The sequence below is a fragment of the Mauremys mutica genome, chromosome 4 (genome assembly GCF_020497125.1).
Source record: "Mauremys mutica isolate MM-2020 ecotype Southern chromosome 4, ASM2049712v1, whole genome shotgun sequence".
NCBI classification, from domain to species: Eukaryota; Metazoa; Chordata; order Testudines; family Geoemydidae; genus Mauremys; species Mauremys mutica.
In genome coordinates this window covers 139,617,304-139,637,458 of record NC_059075.1, presented here as the reverse complement: position 1 = coordinate 139,637,458, position 20,155 = coordinate 139,617,304, and the positions used below count along the sequence as shown (strand labels likewise).

Here is a 20,155-nt window from a genome sequence, read left to right as displayed (position 1 = left end):
CTTCTTTATGCCCCTTGCGCGATGCAAAGGAGCTGGTTCGAGGAAGAAAATCTGACCCAGATTAAACCCTTATCTCTTGCGATCCTGACTTCTAGGTGCCAGGATCCCCTCTGGTTGGGCCTTCACATCTCCCGTCTGAGATCATCAGGGTAACAGGCCACCGGCACTCACTGTCAGTTGAACTCCAGTGGCTGTCTCAGATATGGAGGTGGGCTAAAGCAGAGGGAACAAACAGCTTCACACCCACTATCAGTAGAATCCTTCATCCACAGAACTGAAAGATCTGGTTAGGATCTTGAGGTAGGGATACTGACCTTCCTCATTCCATAGCGTCTGGTACAGAAAACACACCTCACCAGCCAGCAATCTATTGACACAGGCTCCCGTCTCATCTCAGTGAAGGGCAGCTGGGGTGGCAGCAAGTTTAGGGCAAAAAGACCTTGTGTTTGAGACATTTTGAATTATTTCATGCTCACTGCAGCATCCGGGGCCCTGCCTGCTGGTTCCTGTGAGGCTTCTGAGACTTTGAAAAGCCACGGGAGAAATTAATAAAAAATAGCACAACACACAAACAAGGCTGAGTCCTTTGGTTAGTGCCAGATCCTTGTACTTCTATAACCAACCTGTTCTCTTGCTGCCTTATTTGTGAACTATTAAAAGTTTTATACATTAACTATTATTTCTATGACAGTACTCCTAGGGACCACAGTGATGGGTCCCTTACGGTCTGAGTATAAGAGGAGACACAAGAGGGTGGAGACAGACAGGGGAACAAAGTAACAACGAGACAAAACTGGTCAGCATGAGAAGCAGGTGGTCTCAGCAAATCAGCTGCTTAAGCACTGTCTTTACACAGAGCGGTGAATAAAAACATTGCACTTTGCTGAAGACATTTGATAGGGCCTTTGCCATAACGAGGTTCCAACCAAACATAGACAAATACAAAACATGGGACAGTGGTTCATATGTGATAGGGTACAAGGGAAAATGTTGGAAAGTTTCATGGAGGGTTTTCAGAAGGGGGGTGGCTTGACACGTGAAAAGTGGGAGGCTGTTTCAGGAAGAGGAGGCATAAGAGATTGGGAGAAAAAGGAGAAGTGAAGAGTTTTAAACCCCACTCAGTTGTTTAGAACATGGGTCCTGATCCAAAGTCCATTGGAGTCAATGGGAGTCTTTCCAATGACTTTGATGGACTTTGATTCAGGTCTATTGGGTCTGACTCTCCTCTCAGTAACACCAGTATAAACAAGGGGACGTCACTGCCCTAAAGTCAGTGGCATTGCCATGATGTGAAACTGGTGTAAACAGGAAGAAAATCAGGCCCATAGTCTTTATGTTCAAGAAAATGTTCTGACGAGTTCTCGGTTCCACAGGGTTCCATGACGACACCCGCAGTGCAGGCAGTGTTATTTCCTGACCTCGCCATCTGCCTACTTCAAAGAAAGCCATTGTGGTTTGTCATCAGAGCTGGGAGGAAGCATGAGAGCTTTGCTCGGCTACTAGGAGGGGACGATGGTAGCGATAACACTGAAGCTAGCAAAAGGGGCAGACCCTGCCTCACACCACCTGCTTGGAGATGCATGAACGCTTCCTATATTACTGTACCACACACTATAAGCAAAAATAGGCTGGGTTTTTTTAAAGTAACACTGACTGGGTTCTCACAACCTATAAAAGGGATATAAATACATATTGGCCAAAGGAAGGGTGTGCCTGCTATGGGCCACTCATGTATCACCCTATTATAAGGTGACCAGAGAGCAAGGGTGAAAAATTGGGACAGGGGTTGGGGGTAATAGGCACCTCTATAAGACAAAGCCCCAAATATCAGGCCTGTCCCTATAAAATCGGGACATCTGGTCACCCTACCCTATTAATTCCTTCAGTGAAAGCACTGGTCGGAGGTCAGTGATGCTACATGTCTTTATTTTAATAATGTGCGGCTGAAAGGTACCAGGCGGACAGCCCTGGAGACCGGGAACCATGGAAGAGTTCCAAGAAGGACAGCAGGAAAGTGAGGCTGCCCCCCCTCCACAAGCCTTATGTACCTCAGCCCGAACTGTATCTAGGCTTCTTCCCTTTGTTTTTTCACCCTCCTTCACTCTCTTCCCCAGCTTTACTCATTATTTTTTCCCCACCAGATTGTCTCTCTCACTTCCCCTTGGTGCTCCCTTTCCCACACTCTTGCTCAAGCAGAACATGAAAGCAGGAACATCCAAGGTCAGCCTGAACTCTGGGACTCCGGTAGTTCACATAGGGTTGAAATAACCGCATGCCATTGGTTATGCTAAGCATAATTGGCCTGTCTCTACGGGCATGTCTACACTGCAGAGGTGTCACTGCAGCATGTGTAGACATACCCAAAATAGATATCTTGCTAGCTCCAAAAACAATAGCAGTGAAGCCATGGCAGCACAGAGTGCAGCTTGGGCTAGTCATGCGAATACATATCCAGAGTCCTGGATGGGCTTTCGCAGCCCATGCTGCCACTCGTGCTTTTGTGGGTGTTACTGGAGCTAGCTAGATCAAAACTAGCTCAGGTATGTCTACACATGCTGCAGCTTCCTTTGACTCAGAGTGCCTTTGTGTGCATTAGCTTAACTTTGGGCGTGCTGAGGGCACTGGGTTTTTTGGGGTTTTGGGTTTTTTTTGTGAAAAACTGATTTTTATTTTGCAGAAATATACAAACTTATTCTCTCATTTCTCCATCTTCTTCTTCTGCTCCTCTGATGTACAGGACGTTGTTACATCTTATCAAAACTTCACCAAAGTGTCCTGACAATGCACCATCTACATATTCTTCTGTGTTTGCAAGCTGCATGTTCATGTAGCCATCGACAGACACCAGGTAGTCCTTGTACTCCATCTCCCACTTCAGCTTCACCATCACCGGCTTCCCCGTCAGCCCGTTCAGGAAGGGCTTGGGGTTCAGGGGCAAGCTCATGGTAACGTGGCCTGGCCCAAGGCAGCGGTAAAAACAAAAATTACTCGCAGCACTGTTAGCAGGCAGGTAGAGCATCCACACAGAGTTAGCACAGAGTAGCTAGTGACCACTAGCTAGTGCACAGCAGCTACTCTGGGCTTTTCCCCAGTGTAGACAAGCCCGGGGTGTAAAGGAAGGTTTACGCTGCATTTATCACAGGACTGATGATCAGATGACATACGTTAAGTGGAACAAGTGCTGCTGCTTTGGGTTGGGTTTTTACTTTGCATCTCCTGTGTTTTTAACCGTATGTCTAAAGCACCCAAAGCATTGGATGATGGGGGCGGATGCCCTTTGATGTGGGGCTCACATAAGACAGAAATCTAAATAAAGAAAGAAAATCATTCAGTCCAGGTGCAACCTCACAACAGGGTTACACCTGGGATGAATTTGGTCCAATATGTTTTGAAGCCTCCTATAAAACTTCCTTTATGGTTTGCATACCATTTGTAGCACGAGAAAGGATCTGATAGAGGACCTCAAGCATAGCGAGTTCTTCTGGTTGCTTTCCTCCTTTCTGTTACTGGAAATACGTGCCACAGGAAGCAAGCAGCCATCACTGAGTGTGCTCTAACTCCTGTTTTACAAAGGGAGAAGATGGAGTTCATCAGTATGTTACTTTTCTTGCTGCAAGGTAAGAGTTGTATAGATTTAAAAAGCGCATCAGGGAGTCCAAATGGAAATAGCAGGTAAGAACAAAGAAGATGTTTGAGCTTTGTTTTTAGACTTGGGGCATCTACAGTTAAACAGTTTACTGGGCCTGTTTGCTTTTATCATAAAATTGCAGAGGGTTTTTACCCTCCAAGAACGTCCAATGTGATTTTTAAAACTCTGTACATTTCTTGAGGGAAAAAAAATGAAGGGTCTGGCAGGGGGGTAAACCTGAAATGTCAGGAATTGTTTGACGCTGGACCATGAAATATTTCTGTGGCTTTCCAAGAACATTGAATAGCAGGAGATGCTTTAATTCTGCAGAACAAAAGAACATTTTCATTTTAGAGACGTTTATCATGTGAGCCTTGTTTCTAATGCAGAGTGATTTACAAACCTAAGTTAGTAAATTGGGCACACAACGTTAACTTAATATTAGCTAAGTTGGGATACTGGACACCTAAAAGCTTTCAAGTGAACTCATGTTTGTAAATTGGATCCAGTATGTTAAAGATATAGGGGTGAAATCCTGAATCCACTGAAGTCAGTGAGAGGATGGGTGAGATTCTGTGGCCTGCATTGTGCAGGCAGTCAGACTAGATGATCATAATGGTCCCTTCTGACTTTATAGTCTATGAGTCTATGAGTTTTGGCATTGACGTCAAAGGAGCCAGGATTTTACCCATAGGGTCAAGTCCAGCCAGCCATCCTTACTCAAGCAAAACTCATATTGCAATCAAATTTTCTATCTGGAAGCAACTCTTTCCCATACTGCATCAGAGAGTGCTGGATTTTGTGCATAATCATAAGCACTCCTACAGCATGTTGTTTTGTGGTTAGCAAGCCATTAGCTTCCTCGCTGTAGTAATGTATGGAATTTATCCCACTATTTTTACCAAGCGAGGCCCAGGAAAATAGATCACAGCAAGGGATTACTGCACAGATAGATGGATAGGGAACCCTGCCCATAGCCAGATCCTTTACTTTATTGAACGATTGATTGATTTATACACTGTGCCCTCCCTTACTTAGCTCAGGACACATGAATAACATGCAATAAAAACATGGAGCCTGATCTTACATGAAGCCTGTTGGGACTTTGTGCTCCAGAAAATCAGTCTTTACTCCCAAAAAGCCAACAGAAAAGGGCATTACCAAACCAGAAAACAATCCCTGCCCATTCAGATCAACCCTCGCTCAGGCAAACATCAAACCGAAGGACACTGCGTTATATGCTGAAGGTCGACAGATCTGGGCACTGTTACACTAGAGGGGGATTGAATTCCAGAGCTGGGAACCTTCATGTCTAAATACACGGAGAATTCAAACAAGTGCCCTAGCAGAACTCAAACACTGCAGTGACAGAGTGGAAGGATCAGGACCCTAGCCATTCAGAGACATATAATGTTGATCAAGTGAATGCTGCGAACCGCAGCCACTGGGAGCTGTGGGCGGCCATGCCTGTGGATGGTCAATGTAAACAAACTGTCTCGCAGCCCACCAGCGGATTACCCTGACGGGCCGCAGGTTGCCCACCACTCTTGTAGAGTCTCTGTCATTGGAGATTTTTAAGAACAGCCGTTAGCCAAACACTTGTCAGGAATGGTCTGGTTATTTTGTAGTCCTGCCTTGAGCGCAGGGGACTGGACTAGCTGACCTACTGAGGTCCCTTCCAATCCTCCACGTCTATGATTCTATAAAGGGGCCTAAGGCTTTGTCTTCACTCATATTTTATCTTGTGTGAGTTATCACAGGGTCAGGACCCACCTTTTTGCCTAGTGAAGACAGCGCCTTGGTGTGACGCCCCTTTAGCATAAATGCGACTCAGGCCCCGTGACTTCTTTCTTTGTGTCATCAGTTTCAAGTGCAGCAAGACGACGCATTCAAGTGACTGGTGAGGTTGGAGGATCCATCACCATAAAGTGTCCTGTGAAGGGCATTTCCAGTCGAAAATTCTGGTGCAGGGAGCTCGAGACAAGGGTCTGTGGCACCATCATCTCCACCTCGCCATACATCAGTGAGAATTACAGGAATAGAATATCCATCACTGAGGAGCCTCAGGAAGGAATATTTCAAATTACAATCACAAGACTGGAAGAGGATGACACTGGGCTGTACACGTGTGGGACAGGATATCTAAATGACAGAGGCAGTGGAAGGACCCTCCAAGTGAAGCTGAAGGTTTCTAACGGTACGGGATCACACCATAGTCACTCTGTACAGTATCTCTGTCTGCAGTGCAGTATCATGCAGGGGTACCATGTCACTGATGCTACAGTATCACTCTGATGGAACAGCGTCACTGCTAATCCAATATCACTCTGTACAGTATCACTGCAGACACAGTGCCACTGAGGCTATGTGATCACTCTGTACAGTATCATTCCGGTTGTACAGTGTCATTGGTGATGCATCATCACTCTGCGCAGAGCCTATTACAGTCTAGCTTTAGTAATGAAAATTGGATTGTGACTTTTTAGCATGAGCTCTAGGAACACATCTGGTTCTGTTCCATGCAGGGAATGTTCCACCCAGAATGGGCATGTTGTCGGCTGAACCCCTGAGACGTGACAGACCTATTGTGGTACCAGCAGAGTCTGGCAACAAAAGTGCTGACACTCAAGGTGAGGTTTGCTGCATCCCTTTCTATAGCCCCAGGGGAGGAGAGGGAAGGGAATTGGCACTAACTGGTCCCCATTTCTCCCTTAGGGGTGGGGTGATGCATGTGGGAATCATATGCCACAGCTGCCTGGGATGTGCCTGTTTGGTAGCTTTCAGGGCACCTTTCACTAGCACTGGATTCACTAATGTATAATTGTCTATCCAATCTAGGAATTTAGCTGCTTCCCCCTCATCATTGCAGTATCAGAGCGCCTCACGATTGTTAATGGGTTTTATCCTCACAGCCTCCCGGTGAGGTGGAAGTATCCTCCCTACTTGACAGATGAGGATCTGAGCCCCAAGGTAGTCTAAGTGACTTGCTCACGCTCACACAGGAAGTCTGTGGCAGACTAAAATCTCCTGAGCCCCAGTGTGCTGATTTCCCTGAGAGATTTTCTTTCCTCTCTAAAAGAAAATCATCAACAAATCCTAAATACTGAGGAATTTATTTTTGAATGTTCCCATCAAGATTAAGCCTCTTAGGACTCAACAAGTTGTTGTAGTTTTTCGTTACTCTCTCTGACTAAATTTATAAACACGTGGCAGTTGCCACTGCTAATATATTCAGAATACCAGGCTCCTGGATCATAGTTAATAGAGCTTTATATCTTCCCTTGTATGAGTGCACAGGCACGAAGGCCAGACAAAGCTGCGTAACACACATCCCTTCTTCTCGTTCTTTTAGGACTGGGGCTTGTTTCCTCAATTCCTTTCCCTGGGGCTGACGACTTGTATTGCCAGAACTAGGACAATATGGACCTGGTTGTGCTGTAATGGTTAATATTCAGTGTGAGTCTTGATTTGGCTCTCAGTTAGACTGGCGTGTGGAGTGACTGCATTAAAATCAATGGAGTCATATTTGTGGACAAAGGGTGTAAAGGAGAGGCAGTGCGGCCTAATGAATAGGGCATTGGATTGGGGCTCTGGAAACTTGAGGCAGGTCTTCGGCTGGTGCATAATAATTTATGCCAGCTGTGGATCTGCCCCTCTGGTTCTCTTCCCAGCTCCACCACAGGCTTGCTGGGTGACTCTGGACAAGTCACTTCATCTGTGCCTCTACTTCCCCAGCTGTAAAATGGGGATAATAATGACTTCTTTTCTAAGATGTTCTCAGCTCTAAAGAATGTACATTTTTAATGAGAGGTAGGTATGTTAATTATTATTATTAATTATCCCTCCATATTAACAATGGAGATGGTTGTTTTTTTTAAACAAACAGCCTTCAAAAACATAAAAGCTCTTTAAGCTTAAAAGGGGAAAGCTGCTGTCTAAAATTTATCCTGACCACAAATTGACTCTGTTGGCTTGAGTATCAGGAGTTTTGTTAAACTTTCTGCAGAATTACTGCATTTTAGGTGCTCAGATGCACTGGTTCTCCTATGACTTGCCTTAAAATTCTCACAGTGCCTAAGAGCGCTGACTTCTGGAGGTCACCGATCAGGATGTATTGCACTCCTAATATATTCCGGAGCTGCTCATTCATACCCTTAGGAATTGCTCCAATAATCCATGGGAGCATCTTTGTTCTAGTTTCCCATAATCATTCCACTTCATGGGAAAGTTCTTCAAACCTCGCTATCTTCTCTTCTTGTTTCTTTTGCATGTTGGTTTTGTTTTTGTTTTTTTGCTGGTATGACCATATCAATTATCTTCGCCTTATTTGTCTTCTTTTTTACAACATCTATGTTCAGCCCGTTTGCCTGCTCTGGTCTGTCTGTGCCAATGGTCTGAGTCCATAAAATCTTAGCCTCTTCATTCTCTAGAGGGTTTTCAATTTGGTAGTCATAATACTGCACAGGGCATTTAAATCTGTACTTGCCACAGAGGCTCCAATGCAGACACTTGGCAAGGTCATTGTGTCTGTCCATATATTCTCTCCCAGCCAGTCTCCAGCCTATAATATTATTAATTAATGATGAATGATTAATTACTCTTATATGAGAGCAGAACCATGTCTGCTGGGTTCTAGAATCTAGATTTTTTTGCAGTAAATGTCTATTTATCATGGATCATCAGTAATATCCTTCAAAGATAGTGACTGGCTCCTGTCTTACAATTAGCATCTTTGATCCTCAAGGGCAAACAAAAACGAAACCCTAACCTCAGTTATTCCCACCTACCGAATACAGTATGAGGAAATGAGGGCAGAATATTGCTCAAGAGCTTTACAGTTTAAAAAACAAAAAGCCCACGCCAAATTTGGGTCTCACTCATATTGGTATAAATCAGTGATTCTCAAACTTCTGTACTGGAGACCCCTTTCACACAGCAAGTCTCTGAGTGCAACCCTCCTTTATGAATTAAAACTCCTTTTTTATATATTTAACACCATTATAAATGCTGGAGGCAAAGTGGGGTTTGGGGTGAAAGCTGACAGCTTGTGACCCCCCACATAACCACCTCATGAATCCCTGAGGGGTCCCGACCCCCAGTTTGAGAACCCCTGGTGTCAATCCATGTAACTCCACTGAAGTCAATGGAGTGTCTCCAGATTGATATAGGTGTGAGATCAGCATTTGCCCCTTGCATTCATCCCTAGTTTTGACTATGAAACTTGCTTTATTTAAAAAGATACAGGTGTTCAAGAATGGAAAATGTAGCAACAGTTCATTTGAATATGCTTTCCCCCAGGAGTCATACAACCACAGATGACTAATGGAGCATGGGCAAAATATACCTCCTATGCTGTGCCTGGCATCAAATTCCCCGGAAGTACGATAATCACACCTGCAGACATCATTGGCAGCACTGTTACCAATGCAGCATCTGGAAGTACAACAAAGGGGATTCCAAAGAGTTCCAGGACAATCGGCTATGCACATTCCAGGCATACAAAGCGGTGAGTTCCCCCATCTGTGATTTTCCAGCCTGAACTCTCCCCTAGATTATTTCATTTCCTCTCAAGCTTACAAATATTACTGGGTCAACCACGCTGTTTGTGTGAGGAGTGGATCTGCATGTCAGAACTGGCAGTAAAACCACTTCCCCCTTTGACTCAATATTTTCCAGCCTCTTGAGAAGCAATTATGGGAATGATGTCTTTCAAATCCTGATACCAGTTCTTCTGATAATGCTTCTGCTTCTGGCTTCTATGATAATTGTTAGAAAACAGCTACGAGGGAAGAAAGGTAAGCGAAAGGTCACCTACTTCTTATACCAGTCTGTGGTACCTGCCACTCTGTGGTCAAAAGAAAGGACAAGACAGTTTCCACAGTTGGAGAATTACAAGTTCTCTTTGAAAAGGATTGATTTCTGCTTGGGATAAAGTCACATAATTCCTTGCCTCTTGCAGAAAATGATATTTTTATTTTTCACTACAGGTAAACTACAGGTAGCTGCAAAAGTAAAATGGTAACGTGGATCAAATTCACAAATACTCATGAAAATAGCTGATGTTTGCGCAGATATTTTATTCTATTCTATTTTGGTTCTTGTACCATACCCACCACACTTGCACCTATCACATCAAGGGAAAAATTACCAGTCAGCTGGCTTCATTTCTAGGGAAAAAACCATACAAACCAAACAGCTAGATAGTCAATAAAACAATTTCAGATAAAACATAAAACCTACGTTAAAAGCAGCAAAGAATCCTGTGGCACCTTATAGACTATCAGACGTTTTGCAGCACAAGCTTTCGTGGGTGAATACCCACTTCGTCGGATGCAAGTAGTGGAAATTTCCAGGGGCAGGTATATATATGCAAGCAAGAAGCAAGCTAGAGATAACGAGGTTAGTTCAATCAGGGAGGATGAGGCCCTGTTCTAGCAGTTGTGGTGTGAAAACCAAGGGAGGAGAAACTGGTTCTGTAGTTGGCAAGCCATCAGGATTGAAAACCAAGGGAGGAGAAACTGGTTCTGTAGTTGGCAAGCCATCAGGATTAAACAAAGACTGTGAATGGCTTGCCAACTACAGAACCAGTTTCTCCTCCCTTGGTTTTCACACCACAACTGCTAGAACAGGGCCTCATCCTCCCTGATTGAACTAACCTCGTTATCTCTAGCTTGCTTCTTGCTTGCATATATATACCTGCCCCTGGAAATTTCCACTACTTGCATCCGACGAAGTGGGTATTCACCCACGAAAGCTCGTGCTGCAAAACGTCTGATAGTCTATAAGGTGCCACAGGATTCTTTGCTGCTTTTACAGATCCAGACTAACACGGCTACCCCTCTGATACTTAAAACCTACGTTGTGAACATCTATATTTGATGACTGGGTGTTAGTTGCCATGTCCCAGCCAAATTCTAATTTGACTAATTACATTCTGCCTGCATAAAATTGCCCTATAGTTTCAATTCACGATTTTTCATTTACTTAACCTACTTCATTTGCTCACCTGAATTGTTGTGTTATGTGGTTATATGCCTGCCTTCCATCCCAGAGGGGGCTGCATTTCAGTGAAGACACTGTAAGCAACTTGTCATCCATTTTGGAAAGTCTGGGGAACAGAATCTTTGGCTGTAAGTTGCTATAGAAGCACCATTATTATAACTGCTTTAGAGTCTGATTGACAGAGGTGCTAACATGGCACGTTTCCACTGGTGGGAGGTGTATACGCTCTCAAAATCCAGCCGTTAGTTTATTTCAGGGTGACTGTAACAAATCACGAATGCTAAATGTACTGAGCCTGTAGACCTGCTGACTGCCCTTGGTTTATAGACATTACAATCTACATGTTTGGATGTTTTGGAGAAGCAGCTTCCAGTGAAACCTGTGGAATAAACCTGAGGTTGGGTGCACTCGAACATGGCCAAGGGCACGTTCCAATGGAAAATATCTACAGCATGTTACCCCGCCGGCTCCAGGGAGTGGACAGGAACAGTAAGTTCACCCACAACGATTCAATCCCTAATTCTCCATCTATGGTCTTTCCAATCTACGGCAGATGCTCACTAATGTCAGAGGGCAAGACTCTACTCTCATTTACAACAGTCTAATGTTAGCGTAAACCCACTGAAGTCCCTTGAGTTACTTTGGATTTTTACCAGGGCAACTATTCTATTCTATTCTATGCAGGTTCTCATACTGACTAACGTATCTGGGTGCCTCCCAGTAGTCCATTAAACATCCTGACCAACATCTGTCACCTGTTGTTTGTTCTGTCATCCTCTCCCCAAGGGGAGAAGCCTATGCAGCGCAGTGTCTTGTTTTGGTAGGGTTTTAGGTTTGTTTGTTGTCTGTTTTTAAATATACACATTGCTGTGCATTTATGTTAGAGAAAGCGAGGTCAAAGAAACGCACTTCACACTTGGAGTGAAAAGTGATGAGGTTTGTGATGGCCCTTAGTTCACAGAGGAGTTTGTTCCACAATATTGGACCAGTCCCCAAGAAAGTCCCATCTCCCACACGGCCCAGCTTTACCCTTATCGTGCTGAAAGCAGAATTGGCCTCATGTCTAAGGTTAATCACATTACATGCACTACTGACTGAGGACAGTTCCGTAACTATATCCTGAAAGCTCTCAGCCCACACACCCATCAGACACCCCTGACAATCCCATTCCCTTTTACGTAACACACACCTCCATTGTGCTAGTAACGCACTTGGCCACAGTGCAAGATGCTCCCAGGCAGGGCTGGCTTTAAGCCAATTCACCCGATTCCCCGGAATCAGGTCCCGCGCTGAAGGGGGCCCCGCGCCCGCACCTAAGGGGGCCCCGCTCCGGGGGTCTTCGGCAGCACTTCGGTGGCGGGGGGTCTGCTCCGGGGGTCTTTGGTGGCATTTCAGCAGCGGGGGGTCCTTCGGTGCCACGGAAAACCTGGAGTGGATCCCCCCGCCGCCAAAATGCTGCCAAAGACCCCCAGAGAGGGGCCCCCTTCCAATCAGGCCCCGTGGGTCATAAAGGCGGCCCTGCTCCCAGGTTCAGCATGAGCCTTGTGAATCCTGTCTTGCTCCTTCCCTTCCCTGCTATTTAAAAATAAAAAATAATAATAATAGGAGATATACCAATCTCCTAGAACTGGAAGGGACCTTGAAAGGTCATTGAGTCCAGCCCCCTGCCTTCACTAGCAGGACCAAGTATTGATTTTTGCCCCAGATGGCCCCCTCAAGGGTTGAACTCACAATCCTGGGTTTAGCAGGCCAATGCTCAAACCACTGAGCTATCCCTCCTCCCCATTTGTTTGGGGGAGAGATTTACAAAAATTGCTGAAATGAAATTGCACAGCTGGACAAATAAACATCAGTGCTATGCTAAGGAAAAGGAAAGTGACGAGTCTAGTGATACCACTGTGTTTATACAGACTGCAGGAACATCCAGATCCAGCGGTTCTCAAACGGTGGGTCGGGACCCCAAAGTGGGTCATGACCCTGTTTTAATGGGGTCACCAGGGCAGAAGTTAGACTTCCTGGGACCCGGGGATGAAGCCAAAGCCAAAGCCTGAGCCTCCCCATCTGGGGCCAAAGCCCAAGTGCTTCAGCACTGGGTGGTGGGGCTCAGGTTACAGGCTCCCCACCCAGGCCGGCTTTAGGACCTGCGGGGCCCGATTCCATGGTCCAGGTCTTCGGTGGCACTTTGGCGGCGGGGGCTCCACTCCGCGTCTTCCGTGGCACTGAAGGACCCCCCCACCGCCAAAATGCCACCAAAGACCCCAGAGCAGATCTCCCCTCCGCCGCCGAAATGCCACCAGAGCGGGTCGCTGCTGGGTGAGCCTAAGGCGCAGAGCCCTCTTACCCGCGGAGCCTGATTCCGGGGAATCAGAGGGCTCAGACAGGCTCAGGCTTCGGTCCCCCCTCCTGGGGTCATGTAGTGATTTTTGTGGTCAGGAGGGGGTCGTGGCGACCCCCTGAGATAGGCTATAAAGGGCTAGATACCATACCCAGCTTACCCAGGCCGTGTAACCGTGCAGAGCACAAACCATTCGGACACAGGATCAGCCTCTGCAAAAGACTCAAATCCAAAAGGCCTCTGTGGGGTAATCCTGGGAAATGAAGCCCAGTCTCCCGCATGTTAGGACAGAGCATTAACCAATAGGCTACTGCAGCCCAGGATGTTGATCTTAAATTAATTTAGGGGGCACATGTCTACACTGTTCACTAGCAATACACATGCTAACAAACACAGACACAGACTGACTTCTGCTCCTTCTTACATTATCTAATCACTTCCTTAGGCAAAGCCCTATGCAAACGGGCAAGCCTTGCATCAGGCTCTGAAGGGCAGCAAACTCAGGCTCTGTTTGATCAGCAGAGGGAATAAATTCCAGGACTCACCATTGAGAATTTCAGATCTAGGGGCTGACAGTAAAAGCAGCCCAGCTAATGTCACCCTGTCTGGATGACGCACAGGGAGGCAGGCTGTTAGGCAGGCAGGCAAACCATCTTCATAGATCATTACAGCAGTTGGAAACACACAGGAAGCCAGTGAAGTCTTTGTAGAGCTGGGCTAATGTGTTCCAATGGCACACTACTCTGGAACTTGATCTGCACCAGCTATGGCTTGTGTGCACAGGCTAGACATGTGTGAGCAAGAGACCATCCAGGGCCGGCCCTAGGGAAAACGGCACCTTGGTCAAACTTGTATTTTGGTGCCCCTGACCCCCTACCCATTGCTCCTAGGCCCAACTGTCTCCTCTCACACATTGCTCCAAGCTCCCTGCTGCAGTTTTGCACCCCAGGCCTGCCTCACTCCTTGCTCCTTGACCATGGCATTCCCCTAACCACAGCGTTCACCCATAAAACCAACCCTGAGACCATCAAATACTGAAAACATTCCTGATGTAACCCTATTGCTGCAGCAAGCTGGATGAGACAATCTTGTTGGTGATGGCCCAAACTATCATGTTTGGGCGTTCATGTTGACTGAAAGAGCTGCTGGTGGGGGTAAAAAGGGAAACAGAGTGAAATGTGTTAGCAGTCAGGTTGGACTCTCAACTCAGCCATTATAGCATGGTTGCTTTGTTCAGCAGGACTTCAATACTGAGCCTCATACTTGAGCTGAGAACTATCACAAAAGGGCTATGAGCATGGGGTGCTAGGAAATCCAGTTTTTTAGATAGCTGAACTTAGATCACCAAGCCATTTCCCTTGACCGATCCACCCACCACAAGAAAGAAATAACATGGACACTGCAGGAGATGTATAAATAGGTGAGCCGTCTATTTTAAGGCCTTTCTCTCTCTACCACTCCCTCTCCTCTCAGTAGGAATGTCTCTCTGACATATAATTTGGCTGATTAGTCATCCACAATTACCTGAGTTGTCAGTTCCAGCTGCCTGATGATAGCCAGATGTTTTGGCCTTTCATCAAAGCCATCCTGTGTCTGAAGCTTTTCCAACAAGGTATGCAGCAGTTTCTGCATTGCATCACCCACACTGTTCCTTTAGATGAGAATGACATTTCATCACGAAGCTCAGAAGCTGCAGATATGTCAGGAACCTGGCAATCCTTTCCACGCATAAAAGAGGTTGGAATGAAGGATGCTGCAGTCTGCTATCACTGCAGCAGCTATTCCATTCCATCCCATCCAGGGAGATGGAGATTAGAGCTACAGAAGTTGCTGTGCATTATGGGACTTTGCATGGTGAATCAGACAGCAAATTCACAGAGAACAGAGTCCTGGCTTAACCAAGTAAAACTCCATTGATTCCAGTGACGTTATAGCCACTTATACTGGCTCTGGATTTGGCCCCAGATATCCAATTAACTGGGAGTCAACTTAACAAACCATTCACTGGGCTAAAAATACAGCTCATCCGATTGACTATGTCCAGCCTCTCGTTAGCCAAAGCATATATTACATTTTTCATACTTTGGGCCCAATCCATCCCTGATGTAACTCCACTGAAGTTACACTAGAGGTGCGTTTGATCCAACAATGCTAAATGAACAAGGAGTTGAAAAAGTTGGGTTAATTTTATTCCCCCACACCTCTCCCTTTAATTTTCATGACTTCTCCTGCCTCTGCACTGATTCCAACTGGAAGCAGCAATGGGTACAGCATGAGATTCTTGTGAGATTTCTAGCCCTGATTTTCAGACCCAAAAGGTTTGGCGACTTATCCAAATGGAATCTGCAAACATTTTGGGGTCCACCCAACAGTAGATGCAACTTAAATCCACGCCTATTAACTCCACCTTTTAATACTACTGTCAAGATTACGTCCACCTGCAGGAGACAATTATTAACTCCTGAGGATGCCTTCTGAGGGCATGTCTGCTTAATAAAGAGGATAAACAATAACACTTTGCATTCATATATCCAGGACCCAGTGCTTTATAAAAGCCAGTTACACAAGGCTCCCCTCTGAGTGTGTGTTATTAGCCCCTTTTTGCAGCTGGAGAAACTGGAGCACAGAGAGGCAGAATGATTTGCCCAAGATCACACAGAGATCAATGGCAGCGTTCAGAATAGAATCTAGGGGTGAGATTTGGTGCTGTGCCGCTAAGAAGCACAGCACAGAACTCCCAGGCCAGAGCGGAGTGGGACTAAAGAAGCTTTTGGCAGCTTTAGTACCTTCCCAGGCTGCTCTGAGAGCTGGAGAGGCCTGTCTAGGTTACAACCTCCCCAGGCTGTCCTATGAGCTACAGCGCTGCCCCAAATCTCCCACTGCAACATACTCCTCCGGCCCTCTGCATGTCCCCTACAATAGGGCGTATGACAGGGTCCTCAGAAGGCAGGCTTACAGCTGTGTTCTGCAGTGCTGCCTGTCCCAGAGCAAGCATATGTATGGGTATCAAGGCTTTTAGAACTGCTTTCCATTATACCTAACATGAAGGGGCTGGAGAAACAGGCTCTAATTCCAGATCTTTTGTTCCAAGCTCTAACCACCACATACGTTCCCTCTTGTTGAGGTGCTAGGGTTAATCTGTATTTCAGGCCCATGGAGAGGGTTCAAGAGAGGGAGAAACAGAGAGACAAAAACCCTCAACGGGCTTTTTCTTTCCTTTATTACTGCAAACGACCCATTAGTAATTCCAACTGCGCCTTCTCCTCACCAGCCATCTTGATGCAACCAGCCCCACATATCTAAGACCTAACAAATCTCATCTTTCGGCAGTAACAGAAGGGAAGCCAGGTTCATGCTTATACCTCCTTCCTCTCTAGGGGATGACTAGTTCCATTATCCTCTTCTAGAGAAAAGTTCACCAGTCATCAACAACAACAAAAAAAGAGAGATAATTTTGGCATGATATATGGCTTCCCAGTGGTGAGTTCAGTTTACGCAATGGAAGTAACTTGCAAGACATGTGACTTAACTGACTGTATATTTTTGTCTGACAGGTTTAACCTTTATAATGCTGCCATTTTTCAGGCCGCTAGTCAGAGCAATGTCTGAATGAGTATAATACCTAACCCTTACATAGGGCTTTTCATCTGTAGATCTCAATGCACTTTACAAAGGAACTCGGCGGGGAAACTGAGGCACGGATCTGTATCATGGAAATTAGGGTTAGCTTGATTACCTAGTTCTGGCACAGGATGCTTATTGGCTAGCACAAGGTACATTTTTAAAGAATTTTGCTAGTCTTGTTTAAATATCCCCAATGACAGGAATGTTACCTTTTCTTAGGCTATTCCACTGCCTAATAGATCTCCCAGTGAGGCCATTTTCCCATACTCAGACTCAGTTTCTCTTTTTAAATGTCATCCTCTTCATATAGCCCCTTGGAATGCCCAAAATAGGCATCCGTGTGTGGTTAACTATTAAATAACAAAGCTAGAAAATTGTAATAAAATAATGACCTCAATTAATATAACTGACCCATAAATACAGGAGTGCTACATTAGCGCTGAAAGACATAGTGGCATGGCTAGAAAATGATCAACATAAAGCTTCTGACCATGGATATTTTCAGTGTTAGTTTACAGGAAGGGGTATAATAGTCCCTACTCAGCAGGGCAGGCTCTGTATTACACACCCTATTCCTTTATTCTTTTGTCCCAGTCAAGCTGGTTACATGTTCAGGTAGTGATGCTATGAGCAGACACAGCAGGAAATGCTTTCATTTGGGAAATGCACAGCCCTTGCATAATGTACAAGACTCAGCATTTTTTTGCTGGCAATAATTGAAAGAAGGTGCCAGATAACTGGATGTTCAACAAGGCTTTTTAGGCATCGATTAACCAGGTGAGAGACCTGCCTTTTCAGAAAATTGTGAGGCAAACTGGAAAAATGCAGTTAAATTTGCTTGGGGAGTTGTAATTTGTGTCGTCATTTTTTTTTCTTTGCAGGCTTGGCTATTCAGACATTCAGTGGATATTTCCAAGTTTGCAAAAACCCTATAATAGTTACGTCATCTTGGCAGGGAGGCAACGTGCCTGTGGGTTAGAGCACTGGACTGGGATGCAGGAGACTTCTGTTCTATTCCCAGCTCTGTCACTGGTCTACTGGGTGACCTTGGGCAAGTCACCTCCCCTCTCTGTGCCTCAGTTGCCCCAGCTGTAAAATAGGGCTAATGAGTGACCTCGTTTGTAAAGTGCTTTGAGCTCTACTGTATAAACATTATGATGCTCCTGCTGCTGCTGATTACGTGTTTCCAACTGCCAAGGCACACTAGTGCCAGGAATCTTTACTGCGAGCCAAGAGTTGCTTCAGATGAACGCATTAGACTGTGTTCCCACTACAATACAAAGTTGTTCTGGCTGTCTTAGACCACTTTGAAAAACAACAACTAGGGAATACGTTCAGGCTCCATCAACCCTAAAGGGAGGATTTTCAGAAGCACCTAGGTCACTTAGGCACACCGGTTCCGCTGGATGTCAGCGGGATTTTGTGAGGAAGATTTTTCAAAGCCACACATGGCAGTAAGATGTTGTGCTCCCTAGCAATGCCTTTTAAAAAAGTGTCAGTGGCCATCTCTGCCTGTGGTATTAAGGTCGGTGCTACACTTACACGTTTTATGACATAACTACATCGACAAGAGGTGTGATTTTCTTTTTTTTTTGCCAAAATAGTTTTACCTCATAACCCCGCTCAGGGGCAGTGGAAACTGGCAGGGATCCATTCCTGTGTAAACTCACACCCAGAGTGAGGCACAGAGATCAGAGCAGGACCCAGAGGGGCTGGAGCAGCTGCCTTGGGGCCCGGGAAGAAGCTGTGGAGCAGAGAGTAGGATTTGGAGGGGGCTGGAGCAGCTGCCGTGGGGACTGGGACTGGGCTGGGACGAAGGGCGTGGGATCCAAAGAAGCTGGATCAGGTACCTTGGCACCTGGGATCAGTCCAGGGAGGAACCCTCAGGATTCTCCTGCCCATCCTGGAGCATCCCCTCCCCTGCCCCGCTGAATCTCAGTACCTCCCCTCACACCCCCTTCTGTCCATGCAACCCCTTTTGTGGGCAATTATTTCAGTATAAGGTGACTTTACCAGTATAACCCTTTCCTGTTTATAGGACTCTGCAGTGCAAAAAGCTGAGAATCTATTCCACTCCATCTAGTCATAACAGAGCTGCGTAGATAGTCACAGTATTCTTCCCTGCCTCATACCACTGCATTACCCTAGACCCATTGCTAGATTTAATGTTTTATAAGAAGACACTTGTCTCATTACCACCTACTGTCTATGATTTTTTTCCTAGGTTCTCATGTACCTTGTGACTCATATCACTGCAGAGTTGACTTATAAGAGCTGCTGTGACGGCACATCGGTCACCAGGCACAGCTGAGGAAGGACTTGAGGCACACGCAAAGCCGCCTCCAATCAGCACCTGAACCCTACATATCAAAGTATTACTTTGATGCTGTGACCGCACTGCTCTGCAGAAGCTGGTCTACATGCTTTCTCCGCACAAAGGACTAATGCTAAGTTTCCAAAGGTACAGTGGATTTGCTCTGGTTGTTTAAAGGTGATTTTTCTAGTTTGCTCTGCAGCTCTTGGTCTTGTTCTGCAGAGCTTGGTCTGTACAGATGGTTGCCAAAACATGCAGGTTCAGGTAAACAATTATAAGCAGAGGTAAATGTTGTGTGTTTGGTTGTCATGGTTTTTGTTGCTATGGCAACTGAGTTAGATTATTATGGGTTAGCTCAGCCAGCTTCAGCCGGCTGAGTGAGTTCTCTGAGTCTGTAAATAAAATGGTGGTTTTGTTAGCTGTCTGCTGTCTGGCCTCAAGTGATTTCTTCCTAAACCGGCTGCCCCCAAGGATATAACAAGTGGCGACGAGGATGGGATTCCGGTGCTGCTCCAGTAACAGAAGGAAGTAGAAGTCAAGGTAAAGAACAAACAAACAAAAAAGCTGCTTGTTTGCACTGACTGTGAAAGTGAAACTAAAATCATGGCTACTCTGACCAGGCCACTGGAACCTTTTGATGAGAATATAGAGCAGTGGCATGTGTATACTGAGCGTTTTGAGCTTTTTTTTATTGCAAATGACATTACAGAAGCGAAGAAGGTGCCAATATTCTTAAGTGTTGTAGGGGCTAAAACCTACTCCCTGCTACGCAGCTTACTACACCCTGTTAAGCCAGCAACTAAATCTTACAGTGACATTGTGGAAATCCTGGGGTCTCATTTTTCCCCAAAACCACTGGTAATTGCTGAAAGATATAGGTTCCACAAAAGAGACCAAAAGGAAGATGAAACAGTTGTACAATTTGTAGCCATTTTAAAAAAGCTAGCAGAACACTGTGAATTTAAAGAAATGTTAAATGATGCCCTGCGTGACAGGTTAGTGTGTGGCCTCTACAGTGAAGCTATACGGAAGCGCCTACTGACAGAGGCTCAGCTTACCTTACAGAAGGCTGTTGATATTGCTGTCTCCATGGAACTGGCTACAAGGGAGGCGCAATACATCGGTGCATCCCCTAGGGTGCAAAAAGTGTCACAAGAACCGACCCACAAAACTGTGCAGAGTCAAGAATGTTACCGCTGTGGTAAGCCGGGTCACCAGGCATCAGAATGCTGGTGTAAGGACCTGGTGTGTC

At 45.7% G+C, this 20,155-nt stretch overlaps 2 protein-coding genes across 4 annotated transcripts; one reads left to right on the top strand and one right to left on the bottom strand.

The window, feature by feature from the left end:
- Positions 1–2,488: 2,488 nt before the first annotated feature.
- Positions 2,489–3,240, bottom strand: LOC123369832 (small nuclear ribonucleoprotein F-like). Its single transcript, XM_045015838.1, has one exon. The coding sequence runs from the start codon at positions 3,017–3,019 to the stop codon at positions 2,690–2,692; it is 330 nt and encodes a 109-aa protein (XP_044871773.1). The 5' UTR covers positions 3,020–3,240; the 3' UTR covers positions 2,489–2,689.
- Positions 3,241–3,395: 155 nt separating this feature from the next.
- Positions 3,396–19,327, top strand: FCMR (Fc mu receptor). Of its 3 annotated transcripts, none has more exons than XM_045015837.1 (7): positions 3,396–3,617; positions 5,493–5,825; positions 6,154–6,258; positions 8,927–9,134; positions 9,305–9,423; positions 10,997–11,119; positions 18,814–19,327. In XM_045015837.1, the coding sequence occupies exons 1-7, from the start codon at positions 3,581–3,583 to the stop codon at positions 18,858–18,860; spliced, it is 972 nt and encodes a 323-aa protein (XP_044871772.1). In that variant the 5' UTR covers positions 3,396–3,580; the 3' UTR covers positions 18,861–19,327. The 3 variants fall into 3 exon arrangements, with proteins under 3 accessions (XP_044871772.1, XP_044871771.1, XP_044871770.1); XM_045015836.1 differs by having other exon boundaries at positions 10,994–11,119; XM_045015835.1 differs by having other exon boundaries at positions 10,958–11,119.
- Positions 19,328–20,155: the final 828 nt, after the last annotated feature.